The sequence below is a fragment of the Lepus europaeus genome, chromosome X, assembly GCF_033115175.1.
Source record: "Lepus europaeus isolate LE1 chromosome X, mLepTim1.pri, whole genome shotgun sequence".
NCBI lineage: Eukaryota > Metazoa > Chordata > Mammalia > Lagomorpha > Leporidae > Lepus > Lepus europaeus.
Genome location: NC_084850.1, coordinates 92,561,867 through 92,579,946, shown reverse-complemented (window position 1 = coordinate 92,579,946; position 18,080 = coordinate 92,561,867). Strand labels below are relative to the sequence as shown.

Sequence of the window (18,080 nt, the reverse complement as noted above, 5' to 3'; positions counted from 1 at the left end):
AATGACTCAAGGAAGAAATCAAAAGGGAATTTAAAAAAAAATTATTTTGAGATAAATGAAAATGAAATTTTAATATACTAAAACCTTTAGGATACTGCAAAGGCAGCTACATTTTCTTTTTTAAAAAAAAATTTATTTATTTATTTGAAAGGCAGCGTTTACAGAGAAACAGAGAGACACAGAGCGAGATCTTCCATCTTCTGCTTCACTCCTGGAAGGGCTGCAATGGTCAGAGCTGAGGCAGTCTGAAGCCAGGAGCCAGGAGCTTCTTTCAGATCTCCCATGTGGGTTCAGGGGCCCAAGAACCTGGGCCATCTTCTGCTGCTTTCGCAGGCACATTACCAAGGAGCTATATTGGAAATGGAGCAGCTAGGACTTATATGGGGCCTCCATATGGGATGCCGGTGTCACAGGAGGCGACTTTATCTGCCATGCCACAGTGCTGGCCCCCAAAAGCAGTTCCATAGCAACAAATGTGAAAAACAAAAAAGAAAAAAGTATCCGAATTATACCTTAAGAAACTAAGAAAAAAAATGAAACACTGAACACAAAGTTAGCAGCAAGAATTAAATAATAAAGATCAGATCAGAGCAGATATAAATCAAAAACTGAGTAGAAATAGCTAGGAAAAAGCCATAACAGATTTTTGGAAAACAAAATAAAAAAATCCTTAGCTAAAGTGAGAATAAGAGAGATCTAAACAAAATTAGAAGTGAGAGTGAATACATTACAACAGATGACACAGAAATAAGGGACCTCTATGAACAATTATATATCAACAAACTGGATATCCTAAAGGAAACTGATAAATTCCTAGGAATATATAGACTGCAATGACTGAATCAAGAAGAAATATAGTCAGAGCAAACCAGTTACAAATAAAGAGATGAAATTAGTATTTAAAAATTTCCCAGCAAATAAAAGCCCAGGACCAGATGGCTTCAAGGCTGAATTCTTGCAATCATTCAAAGAATAATTAATGCCAATCTCTCTTAAGAATTAGAAAGACCAGTTCCAAAATCATTTTATGAGGTCTGAATTATCCTTATACCAAAGTAAGACAAGGGCAACAGAAGCAAAGAAAACTAAAGGCCAATAACTCTAATGACCACATTAGAGTGTATATAGGTGTTTATAGAGTGTTTATATGTGCATAAAATACTAACAAACCAAATGCAACAACATATTAAAAAAGTTGTACACTATGGCTAAGTGGAATTTATCACTGGGATATAAGTTCGGTTTAACACATGCAAATCAATTCATACTATACGCTAAATCCACAGGGGTAGCTCAAAGATGCACAAAATGTGCTTGACAAAGTTCAGCATCATTTCATGGTAAAACTTCTCAACAAATCAGGTACACAAGGAAATGTCCTGAAGATAATAAAGATCATTTATACAAAGCTCATAGCTACCACCATAATCAATGGCAATTAGTTTCTGACCAGCTTCCTGCTAATGCAGATCCTAAGAAGTAGCAGTTAATTTTGTCTCTGAAATCCATGTGGTCAGACCTGAAGCATGTTAGTGGTTTTTAACCTGGCCTAGTTCTAGTTGTTGTGGCATTTGCAGAGTGAACCAGATCTCTCTCGCTTTCGCTTTCGCTTTCTCTTTCTCTTTCTCCTTCTCTTTCTCTTTCTCCTTCTCTTTCTTTCTATCTCTCTCTATGTCTTTCTAATAATTTTATTAAAAAATCAGTGGTAAAATAACTGAAAGCTTTTCATTCAAGGTCTGGCTTAAGGCAAGGATGCCCACCCTCACCACTTCTATCCAACACAATGCTGAAAGTCCTAGCATCAGTAATCATACAAGAAAAAAAACCACAAAAGACATCCAAATTGGAAAGGAAGAACTATCTCTATTTGTAGCTGACATGATCCTATTTGGAGAAAACCCACTATCTGTCAGGATTAATAAATGATTTAGTAAACTTGTAGTTTTTAAATCTAACATACATAAAGCAGTTGCATTTCTTTAGGCCTATCTGTCTAAAAAAGAAATGAAAACAATCACATTTATGTTAGTATCATTATACTTAGGAATAAATTTAACAAAGATGAAAGATCTCTACAAAGAAAACTATAAGACTGATGAAAAAAATGGAAGAATACAAATAAATGGAAAAATGTTCCAGTTTCATTGATTATAACAATCAGTATTGCTAAAAACATGCATACTCCAGCCTGTGCTGTGGTGTAGTAGGTTAGGCGCCTACTTTTGGTGCTGGCATCCCATATGGGCACCGGTTTAAGACCTGGCTGCTCAACTTCTGATCCAGCTCCCTGCTAACGGCCTGAGAAAGCAGTGCAAGATGGCCCAAGTGCTTGAGCCACCTGTACCCACATGGGAGACCTGGAAGAAGCTCTTGGCTCCTGGCTTTGGATCAGGCCAGCTCTGACCATTGTGGCCACTTGGGGAGTGAACCAGCGGGTGGAAAACCTGTCTCTCCTCTATCTGCCTCTCAAATAAATAAATCTTTAAAATAAAATATACTATACAAAGTGATATATGCATTAAACATAATCTTGATCAAAATTCCAATGGCATTTTTCATGGAAATACATAAAATCAAGGGGCCGGTACTGTGGTGTAGCAGATTAAGCTGCTACCTGTGACGCTGGACTCATATGGATACTACTTCCTGTCCTGGCTGCTCCATTTCTGATTCAGCTCCCTGTTAATGTGCCTGGGAAAGCAGCAGAAGATGGCCCAAGTGCTTGGGCCCCTGCCACTCATGTGGGTGACCCAGAAGCAGCTCTGGGCTCCTGGCTTTGGCCTGGCAACAGCCCCAGCCAAAGTGGCCATTTGAGGAGTGAACCACCAGATGAAAGATCTCTGTCTCTCCCTCTCTCTGTAACTCTGCTTTTCAAATAAATAAATTGTTAAAAAGGAGAAATATATAAAAATATTCTATAATTTGTATGGAAGCACAATAAAAGCTCAATAGCCAAAGCAACTTTGAGAAAGAAAAAGGTGAAAGTATCACAATCCTTGATTTCAAACCATACTATACCACTACAGAAATCAAAAAACTATGGTACTCGGATAAGAAGGATACATAAACCAATGGATCAGAAGAGAGCCTAGAAATAAACACAAATAAATAGAATCACCTGAGTTTTAGAAAGCCACCAAGGAGACACAATGGGGAATGGGCAGTCTCTGCAATAAAAATAAAGCTATCCTCTAGATATGAGGGAGAGATAAAGTCATTCCCTGACAAACAAAATCTGAGAGGGTTTATTACCACCAGGCCTCTCTTGCAAGAAATGCTCTTCAAAAGGAAAGAAAGAGACATTATGTTCTTAGAATTACATCTATGAAATATATGAAATCTGTTATCTTTTTTTTTTAACAGAGAGAGAGTTATAGACAGTGAGAGAGAGAAAGGTCTTCCTTCCGTTGGTTCACTCTCCTAATGACTGCCATGGCCGGCGCTGTGCCGATCCGAAGCCAGGAGCTGGGTGCTTCCTCCCAGTCTCCCATGCGGTGCAGGGATCCAAGCACTTGGGCCATCCTCCACTGCCCTCCCGGGCCACAAAAGAGAGCTGGGCTGGAAGAGGAGCAACCAGGACTAGTACCTGGCACCCCAACCAGGACTAGAACCCAGGGTGCCGGCGCCGCAGGCAGAGGATTAGCCAAGTGAGCTATGGCGCTGGCCTGTTATCTTTATATTAATAAAAATGTTTAAAAAAAGTAACAAGGAAATATCAGAAGGTAGAAAATTCACTGTTAAGAGTAACTATACAAGCAAATTCAGGATGTTCTGATACTGTAAACATGGTGTGTAATCTTTAATGTGAAAACTAAGAAAATCATAATTACTATGTTAACTTGCTAAGAAATAGGCAATACAAGAAGAGATAAAATAGAACATCAAATACAGTGAGGAAACTGGATATCCACATGCAAAATATTGAAATTACTCCTACCTTGGGGCCGGTGCTGTGGTGCAGCAGGTTAACACCCTTGCCTGAAGCGCCGGCATCCCATATGGGTGCCGGTTGGAGACCTGGCTGCTCCACTTCCTATCAAGCTCTCCGATATGGTCTGGGAGGGCAGTGGAGGACGGCCCAAGTCCTTGGGCACCTGTACCCACATGGGAGACATGGAGGAGGCTCCTGGCTCCTGACTTTGGATCGGCGCAGCTCCGGCCGTTGCAGCCAATTGGGGAGTGAACCAGTGGATGGAAGACCTCTCTCTCTCTGCCTCTCCTCCCTCTGTCTAACTCTGACTTTCAAATAAATAAATAAATCTTTAAAAAAAGAAATTAACTCCTATCTTATACCGTATTTAAAATCAACTCTAAATGAATAAGATGTGATGTAATATTTCAAATCATAAAACTCCCAGATAAAAACATAGGGAAAAAGCTCTTTGACATTTTTCATTATTTTGTTTACAATTCTCAAAGCACAAAAGTAACAACAAACAAATATAACTGCATCAAAATAAAAAGGCTCAACACAGCAAAATAAATAATCAACAAAATGAAAAGTATGCCTATGAATTGGGATAAAATACTTGCAAACTATTAGAGAAAGGGTTACTGTCCAAAATATAAAAGAGGTCTGGGACTGACGCCATGACTCACTTGGTTAATCCTCCGCCTGTGGCACCGGCATCCCATATGGGTGCCGGGTTCTAGTCCCGGTTGCTCCTCTTCCAGTCCAATTCTCTGCTGTGGCCCGGGAAGGCAGTGGAGGATGGCCCATGTGCTTGGGCCCCTGCACCTGCATGGGAGACCAGGAGGAGGCACCTGGCTCCTGGCTTCGGATCGGCGCAGCGCCGTCCGTAGCTGCCATTTGGGGAGTGAACCAACAGAAGGAAGACCTTTCTCTCTGTCTCTCTCTCTCACTGTCTATAACTCTACCTGTCAAATAATATATATATATATATATATATATATATATATATGAGGTCTCCCAAAATTTCATGGAAAATGGAATGAATGATAAGTTTATTTTGTTGCAGAAAATTTTGAAACCTATGCATAGTTTTTTTTTCATTGTACACATTTCCTTGAGTTTTAAAATATCTTTGGAATTCACATCCATTATTCTCAAAGAAATCTAAATAACATAATTAAAGAAATGGGCAAAGGATCTGAATAGACATTTCTCTGAAGCAGACTGCCAACAGGTAATGAAAAGGTACTCAATATAATAATCATCATGGAAATACAAAGACAAAACCACAATAAGATATCACCTCACACCTGTCAGAGTAGTTATTTTATAGATAGACAGACAGACAGACAGATAGATAGATAACCAGTGTTGGTAAGGGTGTGGAGAAAAGGGGGCACTTGTACACTGTTGATAGGAATGCACGTTGTACACTGGTGCAACAACCATTGTGGAAAACAGTACCTTTAGGAGGTTACTAACAAAATTAAAAACAGATCTATCAAATGACACGATAATCTCTCTTTTGGGTATATACTCAAAGGAAACAGAATTATCAGCTTACAAATCTTTATTTTCATGTTCATTGGAGCATTATTCACAATTGCTAAGAAGGTATGAAAATAACCAAAGCGTTGTTCAATGGATGAATAGATAAGAAAATGTTATATACATGTACACACACATGGTAGAACATTATTCAGCCTAAAAAAGGAAAGAGGGTGTGGGTGTTACGCAGAGGGTTAAACCACAGCTTGGGATTCCCACATTCTATATACTAGAGAGCAAGCTGGAGTCCTGGATATTCTGCTTCTGATCCAGATTCCTGATAATGTACCCTGAGAAGCAGCAGAATATGGCTCAAGCACTCTGGTCCCTGCCATCTACATAGGAGACCCAGATGGAATTCCTGGCTCGGAGCTTAGCCCTGCCCCATCCCTGGCTATTGAGGATATCTGGGGAGTGAACCAGCAGAAGGATGATCTCTCTTAATCTGTGTCACCTCGCCTTTCATGTATATGAAAATAAATAAACATTGAAAAAAAGGGAAGGAAATCCTGCATGCCATTTGCAGCAATATGTATGAGCCTAGGAGGCATTATACTATATCAAATAATTCAGAAAGAAAAATACTGCAAAAAGAAAACTTCTACTTACTCACATAGGGAAACTAAAGAAAAAAATTGAATATACAGAATATAATGGTGGTTACCAGAGGCAAGGGGCCGGGGGGAAATGTAGATCAAAGGTTACAAAGTTACAATTATGTAGGATGAATAACTCTAGAGATCTAATGTATAACATGTGTGAACTTTAGGTAATAACATTGTATGATATATTGGGAATTGGCTAAAAGACTAGATTTTAGATACTCTTACCCCACCTTCCACTCCAGCAAAGGTAACTATGTGTAGGGTAGGCATTGTGGCCCAGGTTAAGCCACCACTTGGGACACTTGCATCACATGTCAGAATGCCTGAGATCGAGTCCCACCTCTGCTTGCAACTCAGCTTCCTGTTAAAATGCCTGGGATGCAGCAGATGATTTTCCAAGTACTTGGGTTCTTGCTGCCCACATGGGAGATCCAGATGGAGTTTCTGGCTCCTGATTTCAGCCTGGTCCAGTCTCTGCTACTATGGGCATTTTGGGGAGTAAACCAGTAGATGAAAGATCTCTCTCTCTCTCTCTCTCAATCTCTCTCTCTCTCCCTCTCCTTCTCTCTCTTTACCTTTCCAATAAACAAATCTTATACATATGATGCTGGATATGTTAATTTACTTGGTGGCAGTAATCACTTCACTGTGTATGCCAAAACATAATTTTTGGCCGGCGCCTTGGCTCACTTGGCTAATCCTCCACCTGTGGCGCCGGCACCCCGGGTTCTAGTCCCGGTTGGGGCACCGGGTACTAGTCCCGGTTGCTCCTCTTCCAGTCCAGCTCTCTGCTGTGGCCCGGGAAGGCAGTGGAGGATGGCCCAAGTGCTTGGGCCCTGCACCTGCATGGGAGACCAGGAGGAAGCACCTGGCTCCTGGCTTCAGATCAGCGCAGCGCACAAGCCGTAGCAGCCATTTGGGGGGTGAACCAATGTAAGGAAGATCTTTCTCTCTGTCTCTCTCTCTAACTCTGCCTGTAAAAAAAAATTAAAGAAACATCATTTATACTTCAATGGTAAACATTTAAAAATCAATTTTTTGAAAAAGTTATTTATTTGACAGGCAGCGTTACAGAATAGAGATGGGCAGACACACACAAACACACACACACACACACACTGTTCCATCTGCTGGTTCACTTCCCAGACACAAGGCTGGGGCTGGGCAAGATGGAAGCCGGGAGCCTGGAACTCCTTCTGGGTCTCCCACGTGGGTGGCAAGGGCCCACCTTCTTGAGCCATCTACCACTGCTTTCCCAAGCATATTTGCAGGGAGTTGAACTGGAAGTAGAATAGTGGGACTGCAATCAGAGGTCATATTGCATGCTGGTGTTGCAGGTGGTGGCTTAACTTGCTGTACCACAATGCTAGCCCCAGAAATAACTTTTAAAAGTAAGGTCAATGGGCTAGCACTGTGGTGTAGCAGGTTAAGCTGCCACGTGCAGCACCAGCATCCCATATGGGTGCCCATTCGAGTATGGGCTGTTCTGCTTCCAGTCCAGCTCCCTGCTAATATGCCAGCAGAAGATGGCTGAATTCCCTGGGCCCCTGCACCCACTTAGAAAACCCAGAACAAGCTCCTAGCTCCTGACTTTGGTCTGGCCCAGCTCTGGCTATTGCAGCCATTTGGGGAGTGATGGAAGATCCTCTGTCTCTCCCTCTCATTCTGTAACTGTGCCTTTTAAATAAATAAATAAACAAATCTTTTAAAAAAGAAAAAGTAAGATCAAGCCCTATATGATGAGAACTTGAAAACAATATTGGGAGAAGTTATAAACAATCATAAATAATAAAACAGATATATTGGTGGGTTTGAAGTTTAAACATGTCAGTTTTTGCCAAAACTGACCTTTAAATTTAATGCATTCCTACTGAAAATGCTGGCATGGTTTTTATTTATTTATATCCATTTGACTTGAAAGGCAGAGAAAAAGATTACTTAAAAGACAGATGGAGATTAGAACAAAAAGAGATATTTTCCTTCAACTGACTCACATCCCAAAATGCCTGCAACAGTTGGTGCTGAGGCTGGACCAAGTCAAGCTAGGAGTTGAAGACTCAATAAGAGTTTCCTCCATGGGTGGCAGGAATCCAGGTACTTGAGTCATTATCTGCTGCTACCCAGGGTGCACATTATCAAAAAACTAAAATCGGAAGTGGAATCAAGAGTCGAACCGGCAAGCAGATATGGGATGTGAACATACCAAACAGCATCTTAACCATTGTGCCAAATGCCTGCTCCCACCAGATTTTTATTTGCTTTTTAGTAGAACATAGCAAGATGATTCTAAAATTTATATGGAAATACAAATCATATGAAATAGCTAAAACAGCAGTAAAAAACAATGAAATCCAGTCATTTGCAACAAAACGGAAGAATCTGGAAAACATCATGCTGAGTGAATTAAGCCAGTCCCAAAGGGACAAATATCATATGGTCTCCCTGATCGGCGACAACTAACTGAGCACCAAAGGGGAAACCTGTTGAAGTGAAATGGACACTATGAGAAACAGTGACTTGATCAGCCTTTGTCCTGACTGTTGATGGACAATGTAATACTTTATCCATTTTAGTATTTTTTTGTTCTAGTTAATACTATTGGTTGAACTCTGTAATTAACACACATTTAATCTTAGGTGTTGAAATTTAACTGAAAAGTAATCCCTGTTATTTATAAGAGTGGGAATAAAAGAGGGAGGAGATGTACAATTTGGGACATGCTCAATCGGACTTGCCCCAAATGGTGGAGATAGAAATGTGCCAGGGGATTCCAATACATTCCCATCAAGATAGCATCTACCAATGCCATCTCACTAGTCCAAGTGATCAACTTCAATTCACAATTTATCACACTTTAGGTCTAAGAGTCAAAGGGATCACACAAACAAGACTAGTGTCTGCTAATACTAACTGATAGAATCAAAAAGGGAGAGAACGATCCATCATGGGAAGCTGGATGCACAGCAGACTCATAGAATTGCAGATGTCCTAAACAGCACTGTGGCCTCAGAATCAGCCCTTAAGGCATTCAGATTTGGCTGAAGAGCCTATGAGAGTATTTTAGGCATGGAAAGCCAAGACACTCTGGCAAAAAACAAAACAACAAAAAAAAAACAAACAAACAAAAACCTAAATGAAAGATCTTTGCGAGTGAGATCCCAGTAGAAAGAACGGACCATCAAAGAAGGAGGTACCTTTCTCTGAAGGGAGGAGAGAACTTCCACTTTGACTATGACCTTGTCTAAATAAGATTGGAGTCGGCGAACTCAAGAGGTTTCCATAGCCTTGGCAACTCATGACTAGAGCGTAGGGAGATTTCTGATGCCATAAGCAAGAGTGTCAAATTGTTAAGTCAACAACAGGAGACACTGTGTACTTACTTCACAGGTGGGATCTGTCCTTAATGTGTTGTTCAATGTGAATTAATGCTATAACTAGTACTGAAACAGTATTTTACACTTTGTGTTCTGTGTGGGTGCAAACTGATGAAATCTTTACTTAATGTATACTAAATCGATCTTCTATATAAAAAGATAGTTGAAAATGAATCTTGATGTGAATGGAATGGGAGAGGGAGCGTGAGATGGAAGGGAAGTTATGGGGGGGGAGCCATTGTAATCCATAAACTGTACTTTGGAAATTATATTTACTAAATAAAATTTAAAAAAAGAAAAGGAAACAAATAGCAAATTTAAGAATAGGCAAAAGAGAAATGGGCATTTGGCACAGAAGTTAACATGCCACTTGGGACTTGTACATCTCCTACCAGAGTGCCTGGGTTGAAGTCCTGACTCTGCTGCCTGCCAACTCCAGCTTCCTAATAATGCACACCTTGGGAGACACCAGGTGATGCCTCAAGTAGTCGGGTCCCTGCCACTCATATCAGAGAAACAGATTGAATTTCCAGCTCCCTGCTTTTGGTTGGCTCAGGCCTGGCTGTTGGAGGAGGCATTTGGGGCATTAATCAGTGGATGGGAGATCTCTCTCTGTCTCACTTTTTCTATCTCTGCCTCTCTGTCAAATACATAATTTCAATAAGAAATAAAATAAGCAAATTAAATGAACAGATATTTACCAAAGGTTTTATGCAGATGGCAAATATATACATTAAAAAGATGCACAACATAATTATCCATTAGAAAATGTAAATGTAGTGGCCTGCATCCCATATCCACTTGGCTGTGTTTTGAGTCCCAGCTTCATTTCCAATTACAGCTTCCTGATAATGCACACCCTGGGAGGCAGTACACATATTGCTCAAGTATTTAGGTCTCTGCCACACATATGGAGACCTGGACTGAGTTCTGGGTTCCTGGCTTCAGCCTGGATTTTGTGGTCCCTGTGGTGGGCATTTGGTGAGTGAACCAACAGATTCTCTGTCTTTGTCTCTATGTCTTTCATGCAAGTAAAAATAAATAAAAATTTAAAGAAAATATAAATTAAAACCATAGTAAGATACCACTCTCCACATTTATTAAAATGGCTTAAATTTTAAAATATCAAATGTTGATAAGCATTTGAAGCAGCACAAATTCTTTTATTTTATTAGTGAGAAAAATGGTATAGCAACTGTGAAAATCAGTTTGGCATTGTCTTATAAAGTTAAGGAAACACCTACCGTGAGACCAAGAATCCACCTTAGGTTTTACCAAGAAAAAATAAATACATATATTCTCAAAAAATTTTATACTAGAATGATCACAACAGTGCAAAACCAGAAGCAACCTAGATGTTCATTAATTGATACAAACAGTGATGTGGGTGAAGAGTAGTATTATGTTAATGAAAGAAGTTAAACATTAATGAGTGCTTATTTTTATTCCACTTATATGACATTCTAGAAAAAGCAAAGTTATAATACCAAAAAAGCAGATCAGTGTTTCCCAGGAAGTGAAGGTAGGGGCAGAGATAACAAACGGAGTGATATAAATATTCCATATATCGATTAAAATGATGGTTATATACAACTATATATAAACTCATTAAAATACACACTTAAAATTGGTGACTTATTGTATGTAATTTGTACATAAATAAAGCTGTTAAAAATGAAATTGGAAGGGGGGAATGACATCTTAGAATTAATAAAAGGGTAAGCAATCTAATTTTTAAAGACATAATAAAATATATAAGTTATACTACACTGTGATTAGGTGGAGTTTATCCCAGTAATACAGCATTCATTTAATATATGGAAATTAACCAATACAAATTAATTACATTAATAGATTAAATGTAAAAGCATACGGTCATTTCAATAGATTAGCAGTTATTTTTGTTCCCCAGAGGACATCCGACAGTGTTGACATTTTTGCTTATCACAACTATGGGAGGGAGTACTACTGGTGTCTATTACGTGGAAACTTTGAAGGCTGTATATGTTGTATACCTCATATACAGGGAGGCCCTCAGTTGGGAAACATTGGTATACATTCTACTTCCCCTATTGAATACTATATTTGTAATATCAGTATGTTGCTAGAAGGTACATATGAGGGTACTCAAAAACTTCAAAGAAAATGGATGCAAAAATTTGAAATCCATGCATACAAAGGGTCATCAAAAGGTTAATGAAAAATGTATATTATAGTGCCCAGCACTATGGCATAGTGGATTAATTTGAAGCCTGCAGCACTGGCATCCTGGCTGCTCCACTTTCAATCCAGTTCCCTGATAATGTGCTGGGAAAGTAGTGGAAGACAGCTCAAGTGCTTGGGCCCCTGAACCCTCGTGTGAAACCTTGAAGAAGCTGCTGGCTCCTGGCTTCAGACTAGCCCAGCTCCAGCTGTTGTGGTCATTTGGGGAGTGAACCAGAAGATGGAAGATATCTATTTCTGTCTCTCTCTCTCTGTGTAACTTTGCCTTTCAAATAAATAAATAAATCTTAAAAAACAAAATCAGCATTTTTATATTATATATCAATTTATATTATAAAAAGTATAAATTTTAAGATTTTTGAACTAAAATAAACTTATCTTTTAATTCCATTTTCCACAAACTTTCTGAAGTACTCTCATGCATCTGTTTCTTGCTATCATAACCTCCAGAAAGTATCCCCTATGTTTCTTATCCATTTCCCTAGTGATCAATTCCTAAGTTGCTTCTAATTGTACTCTACCACAAACAACACTGTCATGCAATCAACAGCCTTGTATATGTTCTCTCTGGACTTCTGTGAAAATTTCTCTGAGATACACATTTAGGAATGGAACCACTAGGTTATACTCACACTGGGCTTTTATAATTACTGCCCAGAGGCTTTCTGGAATTGCTGAAACAGTTTGAATACCATGCAGGAGGAGGTTACCATATCAGGCCTGAGACTGTTATCTTTAGAAAGACCAGCTTGATAGGATTCCCATTTACTGGCATCTTGTAATCGGATCTCAAGAGGGTTCTCCACCATTCTCTGACAAGAGTGAGTTGCTGTGCCTGGACTGCCTGTGGTTTATGGTGAATACCTGCTCTCCTGTGAATCTGGGAATCTGGTAGATGCTAGTAGAGGGTGCCTACATGAGCAGCCTCCTATTGAAACCTTGGACACTGAGTTTCTAATGAGTTTCTCTGGCAGACATGTCATAACTCAATCCTAAAGGAATTTAGTGCATACTATGTTACTCTACTGGGGATGAAGTCTCTTGGAAGTTTTTGCCTTGTTTCCTCTAGACTTCATCCCACATGCCTTTTCCTACTCTTGATTTTGCTTTGGATCCTTTGGCTATAAGAAATCATAGCAAGGACTTTTCCTACCAATCACTGAACATAAGTATAGTCTTATGGACTCCCATAAGCAAAGCAGTTAATTTTCCAAAATGACTTTCTTTTAGGTGCACATTTGTGTATCATTTGAATCCTGTATCATGAGCATATATTACCTCTTTAAAAGCAAATACTTCATAAAGGAAAACAAGGTTACCTATGAATGAGACCCAAAAGATATAAAGGAATCACCGAGGTCATACAATGAAACTTCCTCATATTCTAGATGAGGAAGCTGAAGCCCAAAGAGGATAAGGGACTTGGCCAAAGTTATTCAGATGGTCATTACAGGCACAGGGCATAGTCCTCACTGTCCTGTTTCCTAGTACTCCTGCTGCTAAGCCTATGGTCTCTTCCTCTTGTCACTTCCCCTATCCCACTGATCTCTACTAAATGCCTTGTGGGAGCCTACTTTCTTGCAACCATGGTCCCTCGTATTTATCAGTTCATGGATATTCTGTGCAATTAATATGTTGAGTTCCCCATCCCCAAAACACTGGGACTCATGGAGACTGAATTCAACAGCAACAAAACAAACTGTAGAAAAATATCCTACTGGAAACAGTCTAGAAAGACAAGGAGATGAGAAGGGAATGGTAAAGAAAGAGAATCCCAGGTTAAATAATAACACCTTTCTAAGTCCTCATACCCTGGCCAGAGATTGAGGCTCAAAATCAGAGCCAGAGAGAAACCAATCCCCCACAACAGGACAAAGCAGCTGAACAGAAATAGACAGCTCAGACTTTTCTTCTGTTGTTTCCTAAGGTTTCTCAAAAGCCTCCCCAAAGGGGTAAGATGCTTACGTGCTCCAGGAAGCAGGGTCCTATCTCGCTGAGGTGGGGGTCATCATTGTTGTACTGTTTTTCCAGGTCTCTCACAAAGCCCATCTGAAACCTGTAGATGTCCTCAATGTTCCCAAAGATTATCTTCAGTTGCTCATCGCTGAACATGTCCCTTCTCTTTCGGCACTGTTTCAGGTAGCCCTGCAGACAAAGGAAAAGCCCAGAATGAGGCTGTCTCCCACTCTCAGAGGGCTTTACTACTTCCTAAGTACTTGCGAGCATCATTTCAGTTCCATGAAGTATAGTCATTTCCATTTTTCACATGAGGAGAATGAGGTTTAGAGAAGGGAATCACTCAACCAGTGAGTAACTAGGAATGTTGCAGCTCTAGCAAAGGTCTTCAGAGTGAAAAGGCACCAGAGAATAGCACTTTCCCCACCATACTCTATGACAAAGAACCCAAAAGTTAAAGGATCATTTTCTGGAAGTTCGTTGAGCACAGTTTCACTCATCTTAGTAGTTGTTGGTTTAGCTAGATTGATTCACATCTCTCAAGTTCTATTCCTTCTAAGACCGATGCAAAAGGTTATAATAATAGTGATCACAATTTGGCAACAGAGGCCAAGGCAGGAAAATTTCCCATTAGGGAACAAGAATTAACAAAATCAAGCATTTATTTAAAAAAAAACATTTTTATATTTGAAAGTCAGAGTTACAGAGAGGGCAAAGGAGAGAGAGAGGAAGAGGGTGAGAGAGAAGGAAATCTTCCATCTACTGTTTGAATCCCCAAATGGCCTTAATGGCCAGGGCTGGGCCAGGTCTAATCCAGGAGCCTGGAACTCCCTGGGGAACTTACATGTGGGTGCAGAAACTCAAGCACTTGGATCATGTGCTGTTTTTGCAGGCCGATTAGCAGTGAGATGAATTGGAAGTGGAGCAGCCAGGACTTGAACCAGTGCCCATATAGGATTCCAGCATCAGAGGCAGCAACTTAACCCACTATGCCACAATGCTGGCCACAGTCAAACAATTTCTTAAAGCGAGTGTTTCAGGTATCTAAGGTAGCTGGCCAGAAGAGATCATTTGGATGAGCTCAGCTAGCAAGTTCTTCAGTGTCTAGGTGTGGTATTTTTTACAGAGCAGCTGTTCAGGACTCATTTGATAATAACAGATGACTTAATACAGCTAGCCACTAATTAAAGAGAAAAAGGGAAGAAATTCTTGACTGAGAAAAGGACTACTGAGTTAACATAGCCAGATTCAGGGCACAGTGTAAGTCAGGGAAAAAACAAAAAAGCATAGCCACAGTCTATGTGTCAGTCAAACAGGGTCTTCCATTCTGTCATGGATTTTTAACTAATGGTTATTGTCCTCATTAGAAATCAACAGCATACAAAAATGCTCTTGGTGAAAATGAATTATAGTCATTTGCTTTCATATAAAGACTATGCAATTTTCTTAACCTTTCTTAAGTGCTGAGTCCCTTTTTATGAGGAGTGTCATTACCACATCTGGCCCTATCCCTTAGCTTCATCTATCTCCCCTAATGTAGCTGCCAGCAAGGTCAGCTGCACATACTTCAGGAAGATTCTCATCCCTGGTATAAAATCTCTTTACTAACTCTTACCAAAAATCTCACTTCTCTATCTCTTCATACCCTCCAGTTCAACCAATCCTTCAAGAGTTTGCAAATTAATAGTTAGCCTGTGCTTGCGTTGACATCTATTAAACTAACGGCTGCTGCTTTCATATCTTTCATATTCAATCCTTGACCAGGGAGAAGATATGCTCTATCCCTAGAATATCCTTTTGGCTCCACTCCTTTTTCTGAAGTGGCTCTCTAAGCTCTGCCTGCCCAGAAATCAATCTTTTAGTAATAGAAACAGAAGCAATAAACAGCTGTAAGCCCATGCCTAATATGAAAATCCCAGAACCTAGTCTATGTGTCTGCATCTCTCTCTTTCTCTCTCTCTCTCTCTCTCTCTCTCTCTCTCACACACACACACACACACACACACACACGAACGCACACACGCAATCAACTTTGGGAATGTCTTAGCTATAGTGGAACACGGAGAGCAGTAAGCATATCATCACATCATTAAGCATCTAATTAATGAGACACTGGCTCCTCACCTCTGCTGTTTTTTCTCCTTATATATATCTGGGAAGCCCAGCTGAGGGTAAAATTGGTAAGGGTCACATTCAGCATGTCACCTCTGGGTGAGCTGCAGGTACTCGTGGTGAGTAGCATTTGGAGACAAAAGAGGCCAGCCTAGACACCTCATTCATCCCTTGGGAAGTCAGTTCAGGAAACACTTAACAGCTTTGTCCATGGCTCCCATTTGAAAAGTGTTAAGGAAGGAACCAAATACCACAAAATCCTCAAAATGAAACAAGAAAAATACAGTTCAAATTAGCATAGGGTATAACACAAATGAAAAGGAAGAACTTGGTCTCTGGAAAAGAGAATGAATGGAAATGTCAGTACAGATACCTAATTACCCAAGTGTACTATGAAAGGAATGTTAAACTTGATATTAGAAGAAAATAACTGCTGGGGCCGACGCTGTGGTGTAGTGAGGTAAAGCCAACACCTGCAGCGCCGGCATCCCATATGGGCACCGCTTCGAGTCCTGGCTGATCCACTCCTGATCCACCTCTCTGCTATGGCCTGGGAAAGCAGTAGAAGATGGCCCAAGTCCTTGGGCCCCTGCACTCTTGTGGGAGACCTGGAAGAATGTCCTGGCTCCTGGCTTCGGTTCAGCACAGCTCTGGCCATTGCAGCCATCTGGAGAGTGGACCAGCAGATGTTCCACTCTCTCTCTCTCTCTGCCTCTCTGTAACTCTGTCTTTCAAATAAATAAATAAATACATTTTTTAAAAAGAAGTGTGTCTACTATCCAGTCTTAACATTAAAAAAAAAAAAAACCTACATAACTACCCACAGGATGGTGAGACACTGGAGTGTTTGATCAAATATTGGATTTTTAAATGATTTGTATACTAGAGATAAAGGGGGGGAGAGAGAGGAGACAGAGAGATTGAAATTGGGAGATTGGTCTCCTATCTGCTGGTTCACTCTCCAACTGCCCATGACAGTCCTCAATTGGGGCCAAAACCAGGGTCCCGTGGAAGCCAGGAGTCATGAGCTTCTTCTGGGTCTCCCACGTGGGAGCAAGTACTTGGGCAAAGTACTTGAGCCATATTTTGTTGCCTTCCCAGATACATTAGCAGGGAACCGGATCAGAAGTGGAGCAGCTTGGACTCAAATCAGTGCCCATATGGGATGTTAACACTACAGGTAGAGGCTTAACTTTCTACACTACAGCACTGGCCAATCAACGATGGTTTTTAAAGCTAGATCATCAATTTATTCTAATACATTTAACCTGATGCAATATTACATAGACATTAAAATGATAATTAGGAAAACTATAGAAGTACAGATGAATATTGCTGATATAATGTTTAAAAGCAGCACATAGGAGAGTGGCAAGATGGCGGAATAGGAAGGGAGCACACTGATAGTCCGGGGAGAGACAGTTTAATAAAAGTGGAGTTACTGCAGGTTCAAGGAAGAGTAGGGGAAGAAACAGCAGAGGAAACACTTCCGGAACTAGTGATTCACAGTGGACCTGCATGGAGAGCGTGGGAGCCCAAGTTCGGGACACCAGCGGCAGAATCAACACACCAGCGCTGGAACGCGAGGTGAGCCAAACCTCAATAGCCTGAGACACAGGCAGGCAAGCAGAAAGAGGAGACTAGAGGGAACGAGGCTTGAAACCCCGTGGGGAAAAGTTCACCAGGCTACCTAGAAGAGACAGAGAAGAAAAAAAAAAGTGACTGATTCGGACACGAGTTTCTCTCTGCTCACATCTCAAAGGCGAGCAAGATAAAAGGCAGGCGCCATTTTGGACATACGTCCTAAGCGGGGCGACCTCAGGTCTGTACCGGCCCTGAGCCTAGCAGAAAAACCTGGCTCTGAGGTGGGTGTGTGTGTGTGAAATAACAGGAGATTAGGATCAAATGAATGTGTGGTGCTAATGAACTGAGACTGAGAAAAAAGAGACTGTGGGGGAGAGAACTCACGTGAGTACTCTCCAGAGACGCTACAATTTGGTAACCTTGGCAACCCAGTGGGAGACTGCAGGAGAACTGGAGCCCACACTGAGGGCAGCACAGATTCCCTGTGTGGTCCTTGGGAAAGAGCTTCCGATCTCTGGCTCCTATGGGTATATCATTCGTCTGCTAACTACCTCCAGCTATGTGGAATTAATTCCCTTCTGAATCAAAAAAAAAAGAAAAGAAAAGAAAGAAAGAGATTTACCACGCCTAACCTGGGAGTGTCACCTTTGGCACAGCCTCAACCCTGAGGAACCAAACAGACCTCTCAGGCCACACCTATCTCAAGCCTCTAAGGTTCCATCAAAAGCAGACAGTCCACTTAATCTAGACTCATAGTATAAAAAG

At 40.8% G+C, this 18,080-nt stretch overlaps 1 protein-coding gene across 2 annotated transcripts in view; it reads right to left on the bottom strand.

Annotated features, from left to right (window-relative positions):
- ARHGEF9 (Cdc42 guanine nucleotide exchange factor 9) overlaps nt 1-18,080 on the bottom strand; it is a 137,604-nt gene that overhangs the window by 77,704 nt on the left and 41,820 nt on the right. For both annotated transcript variants that reach the window (XM_062183233.1, XM_062183234.1), the window contains exon 4: nt 13,629-13,808. In XM_062183233.1, the coding sequence (XP_062039217.1) occupies nt 13,629-13,808 (180 nt within the window). The remainder of the gene's footprint in view (nt 1-13,628; nt 13,809-18,080) is intronic.